This window comes from Bactrocera oleae, chromosome 2, assembly GCF_042242935.1.
Source record: "Bactrocera oleae isolate idBacOlea1 chromosome 2, idBacOlea1, whole genome shotgun sequence".
NCBI lineage: Eukaryota > Metazoa > Arthropoda > Insecta > Diptera > Tephritidae > Bactrocera > Bactrocera oleae.
Genome location: NC_091536.1, coordinates 34,367,422 through 34,385,081, shown reverse-complemented (window position 1 = coordinate 34,385,081; position 17,660 = coordinate 34,367,422). Strand labels below are relative to the sequence as shown.

The 17,660-nt window shown below is 35.1% G+C and overlaps 2 protein-coding genes across 3 annotated transcripts in view; one reads left to right on the top strand and one right to left on the bottom strand.

Moving 5' to 3' along the window:
• Positions 1-5,804: 5,804 nt before the first annotated feature.
• Positions 5,805-17,660, bottom strand: part of LOC118681262 (uncharacterized) — a 157,062-nt gene continuing 145,206 nt past the window's right edge. The window contains exons 1-3 of one of the 2 annotated variants that reach the window (XM_014244594.3): positions 6,785-7,002; positions 6,437-6,693; positions 5,805-6,382 (exon numbers count right to left, since the gene is read on the bottom strand). In XM_014244594.3, coding sequence (XP_014100069.1) covers positions 6,198-6,382; positions 6,437-6,693; positions 6,785-6,816 — 474 coding nt within the window. In that variant the 5' untranslated portion in view covers positions 6,817-7,002 and the 3' untranslated portion in view covers positions 5,805-6,197. Of the gene's footprint in view, positions 6,383-6,436; positions 6,694-6,784; positions 7,003-17,660 lie in introns of those variants that run through there. The other variant, XR_011397943.1, reaches the window with a different exon arrangement.
• Positions 12,129-17,660, top strand: part of LOC138858914 (uncharacterized) — a 428,364-nt gene continuing 422,832 nt past the window's right edge. Inside the window, exons 1-2 of the mRNA XM_070112959.1 lie at positions 12,129-13,595; positions 13,658-13,780. Coding sequence (XP_069969060.1) covers positions 13,560-13,595; positions 13,658-13,780 — 159 coding nt within the window. The 5' untranslated portion in view covers positions 12,129-13,559. The remainder of the gene's footprint in view (positions 13,596-13,657; positions 13,781-17,660) is intronic.

Here is a 17,660-nt window from a genome sequence, read left to right as displayed (position 1 = left end):
CCTCTTAAATATGATCGTCCTCGATCATCAATAAAAAAGGTAATCCGGAAAATTTTATATGATTTGGAAAATTGTTTTTTGCTACCGACCTGAAGACTCCTTGACTAATATTTGGCCTTTTTGTCTCTTTTTCGATATAGTATATTTTAATATTTCTTCTTCATAACAAGGTTAGTAGTATAATGGTGGTAATTAAAGCTACCGATGTCACCTGGAGAGTAATCTTTAGGTTCTTTTCTTTTACTGTTGTGATAAGAAAGATCTTGTTCCTGTTTTTTCCTGAGTAATCTAATATAATATTTTCGTTCCTTTGCTGTTCTAACTGTTTAGGGTCTGTAAAAATTCTATTCCCAAAGAATGTGGCCAAAGGTTTATTTTTGGTTGTTGAGTGTATTGATGAATTGTATTCCTGCACTGATTTGAACAATAGTTCTTCGAATGTGATTCCTATGTTGTTCGCTTTTAAGCATCTCATTATTTCGGAAACTTTTCAACTTGTCCCTTGCTAGTGCTACTGTAGGGTGGTGTGGTATAAACATTGATAGACATTTAGTCTTTGAGTAAGGTTGATATTGTGGCAGAATTAAGAGATATTTCGTTATCTACTATTACATGTTTTCGTATTCCGAATGCGAACATTAATTTTCGTATTAGGTTTTTAATATGTTCTATTGCTTTAGACTGTATAATTTTGACCTGTGCGTATTTGGAAAATTTATCAATGGCCTTGAGTATTAGATTTTATTTCGTAGTGGTTGTGTAAATCGAATTTTGATATTTGCAAAGTGAAGTGGGTATATTTCCTGAATTTTCCCCATTAAGCTTTCTGTGGTGTATAGTTCATTAACTAATGCTGGGTCAAGGTGTCGTTTGAATATGTTTGTGTTGAATAGTCTCGTTTGGTAATTGTGTGTCGGTGAAAACTGGGAAATGGTATTTCGAACGTATAGTTGTCTTCGACAACGAGTAATATGAATAGCTGGTTTTTGAAGGCATTTATTGGTGCTTCTGTGGCTATGGTCAGTAGTCGTTAGAGTATTAACGTCAGTCTGTGGAGGTCTCTATAGCGCGTCGGCAACCACGTTTGTCTTTCCTAGTTTGTACTTCATTTCATAGTTGTATTCTTCAAGGATGCATTTCCATCTTTTCATTTTTCCGTTATAGTTTTTATTACTCAATGCATAGGTTAAGGGTTGGTGATCTGTGAAAATTATTACTTTGGGTGAACCATACAAATAACTTCTGAAACTATTAAGTGCCCATATTATCGCCAGCATTTCTTTTTCATTTGCTGCGTAATTTTCTTCGTCTTTACTTAGTGAACGAGATATGAATGCTATGAGTTTGCCTGATTGTTCTAAAATTGCTCCGAGAGCATAATTAGATGCATCGGTGGTAAGGTGGAAGTCTTGATTTAAGTCAGGATATGCCAGTATTACTTCTTTTAAAACAAGTGAGGATTTTATTTTGTTGAAGGCTTCTAGTGCTGCGTTATTGAGTATTATCTGCTTTTTACTGGATGCATTTTTTGAAATGCGTCCATCCTCCCCTCTTAAGAGCGAAGTAAGGAGTTTTGCTAACTTAGCATAATCCCTTATGAAGCGGCGATAATAGCCGGAAAGGCCAAGGAAAGATCTTAAGTCTTTCAAAGTTTTTGGACATGGGAATTTTTGTATAGCTTCAACTTTTGAAGGGTTAGTTTTTACACCATTTGGTGAAATGATGAAGTCTAGAAATTCGACTTCATTTCGGAAGAATTCGCATTTGTCAAGTTGCACTTTCATATTTGCTTCTTTGAGAGTGTGAAATATTTGTTCAATATTTTGGAGATGGCTTTCTTCGTTTTCACCGAAAACTATTATGTCATCGTTGTAGACATAGCAGATTTTACCTATATAGTTTTTTAGAATATCATCTAAGGCTCTTTGAAATATTGAAGGCGCGTTTTTCAGCCCGAATGGGAGTCGTGTAAACTCATATTTGCCATTATTGACAGAAAATGCTGTTTTCTCAATGTCGGATTCTTTTAAAGGAATTTGGTGGAATCCACTTTGTAGATCCAATACGGAAAAGTATTTATTATTCCCTAATTGCGCAATGATTTCATTTATTTCGGGTATGGGGTATTTGTCGGAAATAGTGACATTATTTAATTTTCTATAATCAATTACGAGTCTAAATGTTTTTTCGCCGGAAGCGTCTAGTTTTTTTGGGACAACCCACACAGGTGAGTTATATGGAGAATGTGATGGTCTTATTATCCCATCGTTGAGTAAGGTTTGGATTTCCTTAGTGACAAACTCTCTCATGCCAATAGGATATGGATAATATCTAGTGTAAACGGGTGTATTTGAAGAAGTTCTGATTTCGCCTACTACGGTGGTAGTGTAGGTCAGTCTTTCATTGTTATTATTTACCGTAGGGGAAAGTTTCTGCTTGATTTTTATTTCTTTACCATTACCGAACCTAATTATGTCATCACGAATGTTTATAGTAGCATTGAGGTATTTGAGGCTATCGTTTCCGATAATACCATCAAAAGATTTCAGTCCTGGTAGAATGAAAAATTTCAAATTCGAATTGTCTATGTGGGCTAGATTAAGTATGGTATGATGGGTAATTTGGATTTTTCCTGCTATGGAATTTGCAAAAAAAGGTTCTTCATTCGGAATGGGTTTAGCCACAAGCTCTGGTTGTATCTAATTGTTGCTTGATCCTGTATCTATAAGTATTTTTAAAAATTTTCCGTTCTTCGTTCTAAATTCTATATATGGCAACGAAGAACTTTTCATCCTAAAATATTAACATCTATGTAGTCGGGTTGGTTATGTTCGGATTGTTCTTGGACTAGTTGCTCAATCTGTTCATTGTCTAGCATTGTTTCGTATTCTTGTTCGGTTGAATTCAAATTCTGTTCGTCATGTTGGTATTGTTGATCATATGGATATTGTTGGTCGTATGTGGCTTGTTGGAAGTATGGACCTTCCGTACCGGTTTCTATATGAAAGTTCCTCTGTTGTTTGAAAGGCACTTGTTGAGATAAATTTGACGGTCGTTTCCATGCTTGGTTATTGGGTGCATTTCTATTCATGTAGTTAACCACTTTTAAATGTAGAGAGCGGTCTACATCCATAAGCTCTGGACGTGGGAGTCCGAAAGGTCGTGGGTGCTGTGGCCTAGCAGGAGGTTGATATGTTGGCCGAAAATTTGGAGAATTGCGATGATTAAAAGTATGCTGTGGCCGTTGCTGCGGCATGAAGTTCTGTTTAGGTAAATATGGTTTAGGAATATAAGCCAATTGTGGATAGAACTCGTTGGTTACTTTTCTAGGTGGAAGAGGTGGCTTAAAGTCTTGGATTTCTGATTTTCCAACTTAAGGCATAAGTGAAGGGCTTGAGTTAGGTCTACGGGTTCCCTCATGCCAAGGAGTCTTGGCAAATCACCATTAAGTCCTCGAATAAAAGTGTTAAGGGCTTTGTCACGATATGTTCGTGTAAGTAAATGCATGGATTCCGCACTGACTTCCATGCAACCAAGTTTATTAAGAATAAGAGATAGGTGGGAATATACCCTTTGGTAGAATTCCTGAATGGTATAGCTACCTTGAACTAATGATGTCATTTGGTACTCTAAGGTACCTATGTCCCTTTTATCCGCGTAATGGAGAGCAAGACATTTTGAAGTAGCCTTCCACTCCAAAGGTGTGTTATATGATTCGAGAGCAATATCTGCGTTGCCCACGATTTTGTTTCTTATAACATTAATAATACCATAGTATTTTGGCGATCCTCTTTGAGGTTCTTATATTTCTAGTATTCGGTCTACGCTTTTCTTCCATGAATTGAATTCGCCTGGATTCCCGGAAAATTCGCGAAGGCATCTTACCACATCGGGGATTTTGTCTAGTTCGCTAATGTTGTTTGTTAATGTAGGGTCTATGGTGACGTCCGTTGTGTTTGAAAAGTTTGCATTCGGATTAAGGGCGGCCTGAACTAGGTTCCGTCCCTCTTGTCTTAAAATATTTGTGACTACGCCACTTATAATGTTTGTCAATTGTTCTAGATTCATTTCGTTAGGATTAGGAATAGGATGGGATGGTTGGGTGTTTCCTGCAGTAGGTGCGTTCAGCACACCAGGTCTTATGGGATTGGTTGGCATATTTTGTTAGATATTTGCAATGATTTTATTTTATTTTGGTTAGGTGTCCTTATACTCTGGAGGGTCCCTTTGGTGGTGAATCGCAGAGTTGGACTCTAGTTATTTAGAACCGTAGGGTCCCCCGTTAGGTGGTGAGTCGCGGTTCTTTTTTTATTCTTGAAAGTTATTGGCTGTACGAGCCTTTTTTATTTTGATTTGTAATTTATAATTATCTGGAGGGTCCCTTGGGTGGTGAATCGCAGAGAAATTTATTTTTATAAGCTGGAGGGTCCCCCCGAAGGTGATAAATCGCAGCTTCTATTTTTATTTTTTTTTTATTGGCTGTACGAGCCTATTATTATTTAGGGTTAGTAAATATACAAGTTTTAAATTTTAATTTAAATAATAGTAATTCGCAAAACAGAATACATTTTAAATTCTTAAAATTTTTCTTTAAATATTTTTTCCTTTTCAGTTTCCTTTTTTTTATTTAAATGCTTAGAAAATTTCAACAGAATACTTTGTAAATTCTTAAACTTTTTTCTTTAAATATTTTTCTTTTTCAGTTTCTTTCTTACTTTGTTTTATTTAAATGCTTAGAAAATTTTAACAGAATACTTTTTAAATTCTTAAAATTTTTCCTGTAAGTATTTTTTATTTTAAAGGTTTTTCTCTTAGTTTGTTTTATTTAAATGCTTAGAAAATTTCTTAATATTAGGTGCTTACTTATTACTAGCCTCCTGGCGCATGGGGTGTCCTCCCGTTTGTTCTTTACTACTAAGGTTCCCTCGTTACGCACGTATAGAGGGTGCGTTTTCTTCCTACTGGATCCTAACGCGTGGTTGACGAACCAGCTCGTTTGGTCCGGGTGCCTTGGTGTTATTTCTCGGGGTGGGTGAAGAGACAAAACCAAAGTGCATGTGAAAAACAAAATATACAGAACTATGTAAGCAAAGAAAAAAAAACAGAAAAAAAACTAAAACAAAAATTGGGCGCGAAACCTAAAAGCACTTAAACACAAAACAGAAAAAAATAAAATAAAATAATATATTGACACATACATAAAATCAAATATGTAATTATTTAATGCCTATCTACTAGCTTACCTTTGTGTATTCAAATACACTAATTAACAAACACAAAAAACAAATTTAAGTATATTCTTGCACATTTCTACAGCAATACCCCTTATGTTAAAAAAAAGACAATAAGAAGGATTGCATAAACTAAGTAAGCAAAGGCACAAGTGCATATCAAAATTATAAAACATAAACAATTACGTAAACATAAAACAAGAAGAAAACTTCAAACATACATAAACGTTTGTTTACTTAATGCATATAATATACCTACATACATATATTCCTAATATACATATATATACGTATATACAAAACTTTATCAAACTGCATAATAAACATAAAACAGTGCTAACTTATTACAAATTGACAAACGTACTATATTCAAAGTACATACGGGAGAATACCATAATATTCACTTCGCTTTTGCGCTCTCTTCGCTGTGCGAGCATACATACATACGTATATATACACATTTATATAAACAAACGGCAGTTAATATATCTGTAACTTTATCTCTTATGTTAGTAACCGGATTTTAAGTTCTCAAATCGTCGTTTTTTAACTTAAAAGAAAGCTATTTGTGAGTTCTTTTAATCGATTTTTATTTATTTTTTTTTAAATAAGCTTAATCTCTAGCCGGTTTTAACTTTTGGAATCTCTGGACCAGGATTTATCACGACTGTTTCTGTCAGTATATGGCCTACACTTTCAATGGCAATCTTTGTTGAGAAGTGGCGCATTACTTGTGGATTCGCCGTGCGATGTTCAATCATCGGCAATGCTAGTTCTTCACTAAGTTTGCACATAAATTGACGACGTTCTGTCGTTTCGAATTATTTGCTCCAGCACAAATCAAGATATCGAAGAACGAATAAATTTCGGGTATCGTAACGGGCTTCCATTGATGATGTGAGTTTGTATGGTTAGCATTGTACTCTTGAAAAAGTGTTTCAGCTTTTTTATTAGTGTGGTGGACGATTATATCAACCATTTCGTAGGTAAAATTTTTTTTGAAAGTCTCGCTAATTGACAACGTTTCCGTAGTGCGATGAGGCCCACTCCGCTGGCGTAGAACATTATGAGCAACAGTCTGTGCTGAGTTGGTGGAGTTTTGTTCCACACTGTTTTATCTTTGGCAATAAAACTCCCAGATGGTTCTTGAGCTTAAGAAAAAGAATTATTATTTTAATCTTTGCCAAGAACAAATATTTTACTACCTTTAGGCGCAGCTGTTTCTACTTCATTGTCATCATCCTCACTCTCGCTACTCTCAACTTCTTCTTCTACTGCTGAATTATCTTCTGCGATTTCTTCTGTATCTTCAGAATCTTCTGGTTCGTCACTCACTGAATTATCTTGTTGATTTTGATGTCTAGCTCTTTTTGCTGGAATCCAGTCTTCGTCATCGCTAACAGAAACCCTACTCGAATCTCTGCCGTGTTCTTCAAGTAGTTTCCTTTCGGTTGCACTTAACCTAATAAATTAAATATTATGTGATATACATTGTATTTAAATATTGTAATTAAAATATTTACAAATGTTAAATATATGTAACGTTTACTTACCGAGCATAGTCAGCTCTCGATAATTGTTCCATAGCTTTATTTTTCACTGTCAAGAGAACACCAAATGAAACTCGTCTGATCCCACCAAAAATCTGTTACATACTCAAAAATGCTCGAATCTAACAACTCTGCGCGATAGAAAACAAAGAAATAACCTTGAGTTTTTCTTTCTCTCTCGAACGACATCAGCTCGGCTCCGAACAATAAAAGCCGTTCGACTACCTGGGGTGTCCCAAATAGGTTTCAGATGTCACTCACGATGCTATGTTGTTATTTTTTTTTCTTTAAATTGATAAAATAAACAAAATTTTTAATACTCAGATCGTACCCCAGTACGCGGTTGCTAAAAGACGTCGGTAAAGTTGGTTACTAACATAAGGGTTATACCCTATTTTGGGACCTAATAAATTTATTTAATATCCATTTAAAAAAAAGAAACAATTATCATAAATTTCGAATATTATCAAACGGCAATAAAACAAATATATGATAAACGAATTTGTTAAAAATTTAAATTATTAAACACAATATACAAAAAAAAAATTCCCAACAACGTACTTACATACATATGTTACATATATTGGTATTTACAATTTTACATACATTCAAAGTCATCATAGGCAATTAACCGGCAATACCCCTTGTTCTTTAGCAAACAAAAACGAGCTCTCAATTGCATAAAAAAACAAAAATAAGCACATACATACATACGCACAACAATTCGTGCATACTTATGTACAAAGCGCATTGATCTCTTCAACGAGCTCTCAATTGCAAAAGAACCTAACTCCGTACAAACAAGTCAATATTAGGAGATACCTACATTCTTCAACACAAGGACATAAAAAGTATTAATAATTACAAGTGCGGTTTCATGAAAAAAAATATGTATATGTATATTGTATATCTAATAATAACAATAATAATATTGCAAGTAAATACCAAACTGTATTAATAAATGTTTTACTAATATAATATAAATAACAAATACTTATTTACCGAAAAGAGTAATAAACTTTATTGCTTTATTCAAATCAGTATACACTGAGAAAATTTTAATTCCTTTTGACACTTATTTAAACATATAATGTTGATAACAAACAACATACACCTGGAGCTACACGCTCAAAACAGGTTGCTATATTTATTTCAGAAAGTGACAGGTTAATTAGATACTGCACTAGGTTTTCATCTTCACCGATTCAAGACAACTCAGAATCATTATTAAAAATAAAAAAACCAAAATCTTAATCAAGCGGATCTACCACAAAATTTAAAACCTCGGCTTTCGCCAATAATGAAAACTGCTTAGACCAGTACGAAGCTACAAAAGTTATGATCTCCGATCAGTTAAAGATAATAAAATCTATTGCACCTACTCCACATCCGAGAGTAGAGCTGCCACAAGTACAAAATCAAGAGGCAAGTTCAGGCATCCACCTCGAGGTGCCCACATGTGACACAGAAACATTTCTTGGAGGTTATGAAGAATGCCCATCCTTCCGGGTCATGTTTACAGCCGTTTACATCAACCATCCGAAATTATCAAAAGCGCAAAAATTGTATCACCTCCGATACAAAACAGAAGGTTAAGCAGGCGTAATAGTCAAACAGTTCTCACTTATTGACGAAAATTTCAATTTGGCTTGGGAAGCTCTAAAATCCAGATATGACAATGAAAGAATATTGGTCGATAAACAAGTAACGACACTAATAAACTTGCTTAAGATTCAAAAAGAAACCAGTGAAGAGTTTATAAGACTACAATCCACTGTTTCAAACTGTTTGTCGGTTTTATCGACACAAAATATTCCCACAGACAGCTGTGGTCCTATACTGGTAAACATATGCACCACCGCATTACCAGAAAAATTGCTCTCATCACGAAAGAAATGCCCCCCGTGGCAACAAATGAATGACTTTCTAACTACCCAGTGCGAAATCGCTGAAAGGGTAGATAAAAAACTAATTAAAACAAAAATTGTTCAACACGACCTAAAAAGAAGCATCAATAGACCCCAAGCTAGTAGCAAAAACAAATTAAACAGAAGCTTTTACAAAACTTTCACATCCGAACAGAATACACATATGTCATGCGAACTATGCACAAGAGGGCATAAGCTACAATCTTGCGAGATATTTAAAAAATTAAAAATTCACGAAAGAAATAATTTTGTAAGGTCAAAAAGATTATGTACAAATTGCTTGTCAAATATGCATACTCATTAAAATTGCAAAAGCAAACTCATTTGAATGTATTGTCGAAAAAGACATCACGCAATGCTTCACTACATCACATTTCCCAGCTCACCCCAAAAGAGCGCATTAGTACAAAAAGAACCACGGGTTTAGTTTCAACTGCAAATCCGGAAGTGCGAAATCCTGAAAATTGCCAAGAAGCATCATGCTGCTCAAAGGCGTTAAAAACCCAAACACAGCGAAAATCAAAGTAGAGTACTACTACCCACAGCAGTCTCCATCGAAAACCGAGGAGAAATATTTAAACTTAGGGCTTTAATAGACCAAGGATCACAACGATCATTTATAGCGTCTAGGGCACAAAATAGGCTACAACTGCCAACAAAACAAGCCAACTTTGAAATTACAGGTATGGGCGGAAGGGTAGTTCAAACCTCTAATAAAATCTGCCCCATTACCCTAATTTCCCCCTAAGCGGATAGGAGAATTAAAGCAGAAGCTATAGTCTTATCGCAGCTAACAAATATGGTTCCAAGCTATCATATAAATAGCAAACATTGGGAAAAGGTTTCACACCTAAAGCTGGCAGATCCTAACTGCAACACCCCCGCTCAAATAGATATTATAATAGGCAGCGACCTTATACCGCAAATAATACTTGAAGGTGTTGAAAAAATTTCAACCACCCTTCTAGCCCAAAACACTATATTTGGTTGGATTGTAAGTGGACTAGTTACAGAACCAGTTTCCACACCAACAATTGAGGAAATTTAGGGAGTTAGAAAAAGGCCCCTTCATATCAATTACAACCCCAGCAATTACAACTACTCGATCAAATAATGGCCGGTACGTCGTACGACTACCATCAGATCCAATTTTCCAACACTCCACGAATTGACACAAAAATAATATAAACTTAAGTCAGAATTTCCTTTGACAACCCCAATATTAAAAACACATACATATATAACTTTTCGACCCCGCAGGATGGCCTCCGTCACTAATAATACAAAAATACCGCTTCAAAAATCTTGAGCTATATGGCGCGCTACTACTTGCCGAATTAGTGCATATGCACTTAACATAACATATAAGAAAATTTTCCGAAGAAAGTCGAAAAATCGAAGCCTCTATTTTACATAATTATGTATATAACACTTCAAAAATAAAGTTAAGGGTACTTCCAATGTGATACAGTGACACACCCAGACTTACAATAAGCAAAGGTCGCACTTATCGCAACTAACTACCCGCTCATCATACGGGTAGTTTATGGAAAACACTTGTAAAAGTTGAAAATCTCACTTCAAAAAAGAGAGCGAAAATCGCAAATCTCACTCTCGCAAGATCCATCTTCAAAGGTCTCAAAGGAGCATCCATTCTGGCCACAAATGAGCCAGGCCTATCATCAATGATGCCGATGGAAAAAATAATATTTAAAGTACCTCAACAAGACCAAAGAACGCCAAACCTTAGATATTGTGTCCTTACTAATAATTCCGTAAAATGTAAAAAAAAGATCAAATACCATATGTTGTAAAATCAACAACAAATTCAAGTAGAGAGTAGATCAACATGACTACTCCTTAAAATCAGTAAAATTGCTTACGGTAAACACACCTAAATACATCCCAAATAAGTTTTAAAATCAAAGCCGTTTTCAACGTTTACTGCATGAATGCCACGCCCTAGGCTACTCCACCAGCAGTACGCCGACTACGTGTAATACTAGGCAAGGGGGCCCAGGATGTTTAAATGAGATAAGCCTTCCCTACATATACACACCACTCTACTCGGGAAAAACTGGCCCACCCTAGTATGACCCACCATACTCATACATCACCAAACGGGACAACACAAGACACCACAGCATCGCGCCTGTACACCACCTCAGCAAACAAAAAGGATGATCTCCGCAACAGATACACCTCATTCGAAATAATAGCGATCAGTTAACACGGTTCCTGCTTGCTGCCTTTGTTTGTTTTTGCGACAACTACAATCCTACGCGCTACATCTAATCCCAGTTTGGCTTATCTTTGCGCCTAAGGGGATTCCACGGCTTCAGCCTTCAACGTTATCTGTTTTCGATCCGTGCTTCCACTTGTACAGCGTTTGCAAACGAATAATAATTATTATTTAATTGAGTTAATAAATAAAATTTTAATAATTGAATATTATATTACGTATACAAATTATACGGATGTTTTGTTCACAATACTTTGTAAGAGTGTCTAATTATTCAATTAGCATGAAAATAAATCTTAGAATTTTAGGTAGGTAGGTAGGTAGAGTGGCTGTCTTTCGACACACCTAGGCATTTAGGAGGCCCATTGTGATACCACCGGGCCCAAAGTCCCCTCACTCTATTGGCTCCTCCTAAGACAAGTTTTATTCGTGCAACCTCCGAGGCGGCGCCAAGAAATCCTCGACCTATGGCTGCGATTCTTTTCCTATAGAGAGTCTTACAATCACATAGAATATGTTTAATGGTCTCCTCCTCTTCTACCTCCTGACGGCTTCTACAATAGTCGTTATATGGCGTTCCAAGTCTATTTGCATGTCTGCCTATTAGAGAGTGGCCTGCTAGTACTCAGTTTGAATTTTAACAGTCGGCATATGCGGCTCATATTCCATTCATGGCACGTTTGCCTGCTTATTGAGCAAGTCAGAGATTGACCCCACTGAGGCTCAGCTATGTTTATAACATGTTTGTAACATGTTTGTCGATTAAATATCTCCAAGTAGCCAGAGGCATATATATGCCCTCTTTATCAAAATCTAGTTATAAAGTGGTGCCTGTTCTGGCTAATTCTTCTGCTACACAATTCCGGGAGATATCGCTATGTCCTGGGACCCAGTTCAGGTTTTTCGTGAAATAGGATGTCAGATCCGCTAAGAGATCAAAGCATTCTTTCACTGTCTTAGAAGAAATCCTAGGAGACATTAGAGATCTCAAAGCCGCCTCACTGTCTGAGAAGACACGGTCGCCCACTCGGTTATCGAGTTTGGAATCATCCGTATAGATGTTTATCACGGCCTTCTTGCCCATTTCGCCCCTTTCCCTCTTCTCTTTTGAGTGGAAGGCAATTTTGGGGGCCAGATTCAGTTCTGTAAGCTTTCGAAAATCGGTGGTTATGGCAAGTGTAATAGAATACCCTTTATTACTAGCGACTAGTAGGGGGGATTCCCTCAGTCTGAGAGCTGACTAAGCAGCCACTTGCTTACAGAAGAAGTCTGTTGGCAGAATGTAAAATGAAATGAATGATATACCAATATACCGTAAGTCATAATCTCTTACAGATTGACCGATATTTTTGGTTAAAGGTTAGCCGCAGCCTCTGGAATTCATGTTTCCGGTATCTGCGGGCTTGAATAGTTATGGTTCGATTTTAACAATTTTTAGACCTGAGATGGCATACCTTAAAGGAAATATTCATGCACATTTTTATCCCGATATATTCTTTAGTGCATGATTTGTATACTGGAAAGTGAAAAAACTGGATGGAATTTGTTGTTGAAGTTGCGTTTTGTGCCACGCCTATTGTCCAATTTTGACACCTGCTTCTACAAAGCCCTTTTGTGTCATCTCGGATGTAAAATTGAATTTTTTTGATGCATTTCGTGATCGATTTATCGCAGTATTATTAGTTATTGACAAAACCGTTATATGGGGAGTGATTGTGGTTATCATCCGATTTCACTTATTTTCAGGCTGTTGCAAGTGGTGTCGAAATGTTATGTCGTGTGCAAATTTTAGCGATATAACTATAGTGGTTTGGGAGATATATATAATAAACCTATAAGGAGGCGAGGCTACGCCTACTTTAAATAAAATTTCAAACCACAGGTGCCCCTCTTTATTGCGATTCGTTGTATTAAAAGAAGATTTCATCATCTATTTGTTACGTATATTTTCCGAGATTCCACATATTGTGAAAAAGTCCCTAAAAAGGAGATACTTTGGAAGATATCATTTTTGCTAGACTTACTGGAGAATTTATTTACTACCTAGCTTTTTTATTATTCGTAATATATATATACATATATGTAGATCTATTTATAGTAGGTATATGACCTGGATGTTTTTTTATTGGGAGTTTATCGTCAAAAATACATTCCGCTTTTGATTTTTGCAAATTGCGAAAGTATAATATGATCGGCTGCATCCGAACTTAGCACTTCCTTAATTGTTTAATATAAAGTTTTGCCATACCTCGAACTATTTTCCTGCCTTTGATTCTTGTAAATTGCTTAGTTCGGCTCCATCTTAACTAAACCCTTTTTTTGGTGTAGACAACTTTTAGAGGAACAGAAGAATAAAACCCTTTGTAACATGTTGTAAGGGTGTTAAACCACTTCATAAGTCTGTTTACTCATATATTTGTGTATACTGATAATAAAATTTGTCATTTTAGACTATGGAGAAAAATATAAAAAAATATGGTTGGCTTCACAAGCATCAGACACGAAACTTAAGTCGATCCAATTTTCACCTGAGACTTTGAGTAAAGATATTGGTATCAAAGACATCACAGATATTGCTTTAACAACATTATCATTTCTATCTTTTGGAATGTTTGTTTTACAAGTTTTAACGTGCCTAACTGCTGTAAAACGAATATAATTGAAACTTTTAACTTGGAAACATTTATAAGATAATCATATTTTTAGGAAAAACCTGATGCAAACAGTCTTATTTTAATGCAATCAGCCACTCCAAATGCAGAAATGGACGAAGAGCGCATTGAAGAGATCCGAAGAAAGAAGAGATCACCTATAAACATACTGCTAAAGGTAAAGCAACGACAAAGTCGCATATTTTATTTCTTATCTTTTACGTATATTCTTATGTTTGTGCTCTTTTAAGTACGTGTGAGTGTTGAAGATTGTTATTATTACACCCTGTGCATATTCTGTGCATTTTAAAAATACAGCATCTTGTAAGATTGATAATTTATCAATATTTTTCTATTCTGTGTCGTAACTAAAAATATCTTTTTTTCATAACTTGTCAAGGTCAAAAGCTTTTGACAGTGAATTGTGCAAAGAAAACATTTGTTTTACTACTTACGAGTATGTATAGTTCTTGAATAAACAAATACCTAATTTATTAGAGAGCACAGACCACTGATTTAAAGTTAACACTCACTTTATTTCAAAAGAAAAGTTCCTGCCTCTGTGTATAACTATTTTCGTTTTATTCCGTAATATAATATAAATGGATTTGAATTACAACAAATTTAAATATTGTGGATTGAATCGCGCAAAAGAAGGTATACGGATTCTATTATGCAAAACGACTTCCGGGAGTTGTCGATCGAGTTAACGTGGCGGGCAGGATCAATTACTTATCGAAGGAGATATACGCGTTGACGACGATTCAAAATCATCAATCAAATAATCGAATGAGCTAGGGGCGGTGATCCAATGTTTTTGTTGATTTGATGTGTGGTAGTGTTGTCATGTGTGGTGAGTTGCTGGGAATTGAGAACGGCCTTAATTCGAATAAGCAATTTACTGAATGCTTCGTACTTAATTTGCAGATACTTTTTGAAGTTCTGGAGCAACTATGTTGCGCATGTTTGTAGCCAATAATATTGAGATTCTGTTAACTAAGGGTGGCATCATAAGGTGGCAACAGCTGTACAGCTGTAATTTTTTGGCAGTGAACATTTGTGTTTTTATTTTTTTATATTTTATTTGCGTGTAGTTTTTTATTTGTTCCAGTGCATCTAAAACTGCTCACTATATATTTTTGAAACTGTCTTGGTTTTGAATTAATTGACTATAATTTTCGCGTTTTTTTAAATTGTATTTATTATTAACACACTAATTTATTATATATCTATTAGTTTTTTTACTTACTCTTCATCTTCATTTCATCTTCTTTGTTGTAACATTAAAGTCGTAACAAGTCTCTCACAATTCCAGAGGCTCCCCCTAATAACATAGTAGCATCTGTTAAAAATTTGGTATTTATTCCTCCTAAACAAACTATATTTATTTCTAGACTTGCCAAAGATACCTTGGTGGAGGACATTAAGTCTTACCTTTCGTCGCGTTTAAAAATTGATGATATCAGTATCCGTTAATTCAACTTTAATTATGATAGAAGTATATCATCGCGAAAAATAGACGTTTCTCTTGAAACATTCAAAAATATCTTAGATATCTCATTCTGGCTACCTTTGGCCATTGTACGCGAATTTAAGCCTAAACTTAGAAATCATACTGAGGAAAACATTGTTAAATTACCAAAAGCAACCACCGATATAAAACACTAATTGGTAGAAATTTGCTAAGCATTTATTATCAAAATGTTAGAGGTCTTAATACAAAATTAACCGACTTGTACTTAAACTGTTCCAATATTAATTTCCATATAATTGGATACACAGAAACATGATTAAAATCTCACCTTTTTGATAATGAGATTTTAAACAGCTAATTTCAAATATTTAGGTATGATGGACTTAACAGAATCGGAAGAGGTGTTATAGTTCTATTATACTTGCCGTACATTCCTCTATCACATCTGAAGATGTGCTCGTTCCAGGAACCGACTCATTTGAATTTAAATGTATTAGAGTCTACGTTAACAGTTGCTTTATTTATTTAACCATAATCCACCCCATTCGAACTTATTTGAATATATGCAGCATGCTTCTTTGGTAAAAAATGCTACCTCGAAGGCAAATAATGCAGATTCAATAATCGTTTAAGGAGAACTTTCTACAATAACATGGCCTAATTATAATGGTGATATTGAATTCAGTGTGAATAAAATTTATCATTTCAAGTAGCAATGATATTATATCCAAAATGTTTGCAAAATGTTTTAAGTCAAACTACTGTAATAATTCTTCTAAAACTTTTTCTTATCAGCAAGTGCTGTGTTCAAATACTTTAATTAACGCTCCAATTATTTCTGAAGAAGACGTCCCACTTAATTTAAATAAGTTAAAACCATCTTTTAGTTATGGCCCAGACATGATACCCCATGCTTCCTAAAAAATAGTGCCAAATATATTTAATTGCCTTTGACAAAGATATTTAATTCCTCTCTTAAACACGGTATATTTCCTTCAATATGGAAGCAGTCATTTATAATTCCTTTGCATAAAAGTGGATTTAGGTCCAACATTGAAAACTATAGAGGTATCGCAAAACTATCAGTTATACCTAAACTTTTTGAAGCTATCATCGCTGACCATTTAACCTTTTCGATTTCTCCGTTAATTTCCTCATCTCAGCATGAATTTCTTAAAAAGAAATCGACTCTAACCAACTTGCTTGAATTTGTAAACCATGCATCATTTGGTTTTAGGGAACATAAACATACGGATGTTATACACACAGACTTTAGCAAAGCTAGCAATAAAGTAAATCTCTCGATTCTCATACATAAACTTGAATCGTCATCTTGGCCCGATTCTGTTCTTGTTGTTTATTAACGATATCTCTTCAATAATATAATTCTCAAAAATTGTATTATACGCTGACGATGTCAACTGAAAGGTAAGCAGGCTTAAACAATTTGGTTGCATGGTGTGATAGAAATTAATTGCCATTAAATCTCAATAAATGTAAAACGATATGTTTTTCCCGAAGATCTGTGCACCCCTCTCCTTATGTAATAAAACATCATAGTCTAGAGGTAGTGTTAACTATGTTGATTTGGGAGTCAATATGGACCTTAAACTTAATTTTAGTTTTCATATTCATATCATGGTCTTAACGGCAAAAGGTGGCCTCACTTTTGTTAAACGTTGGTCTAAAGAATTTAGAGATCCGTATATTACTAAAACACTTTATACAACTTTGGTTAGACCTATATTGGAATATGGCTCTGTTGTATGGAACCCTAACTACCAACTCCATTCTGACAACTTAGAGTCTGTTTAAAAACAATTTATACTTTTCGCCTTAGGGCACTTCCAAGGGTATCCTAGGGTAAGTCGACCTCCATACACTAGTCGTTTAAAACTTGTAAATCTATCTACAATTTCTAGTCGTAGGGAAATGCTGGGCATTATATTCATTGGAAAAATCTTGAATGGAACAGTTCGCAGTTCTGTTCTCCTGTCTGAAATTAAATGTAATATCCCGGTTCGCTTTTCGAGACAGTTTAGACCTTTACTGTTAAAATCCTGTAGATCAAATTTCGAACTAAACGAACGCCGTATACGTCATGATCTTATTCCAGCACATTCCAGATATATCCGACTCACTTATTAATATATATGTAATTAATATATATATATAATAAATAAATATGTAACAATTTATTACATCGGAACTATAAATCTTAGCTGTTGAAATTTTTGTTTCAGTTTTAAATCTCAACACTTAAAAACTCTCTTGCCTTTTCTGACTCGACTAATTCAGCAGGTATGCAGATTGCGCCCCTCGCGCAAGAGAAGTAGTAGATTGTCAGCACTGGCTACGTGTCGCTAAGTGGCTGATCTTACTGGGTCAAGTATTTGAGATACTCGATTGGAAATATACGTATTCCATGCATGTGGTGCTTTTTCTAACCGGGCTAGTACAATTTCGGAACCAGACCATATATATATATATAATTTTTATACTCTCGCAACCTGTTGCTACAGAGTATAATAGTTTTGTTCACCTAACGGTTGTTTGTATCACCTAAAATTAATCGAGTTAGATA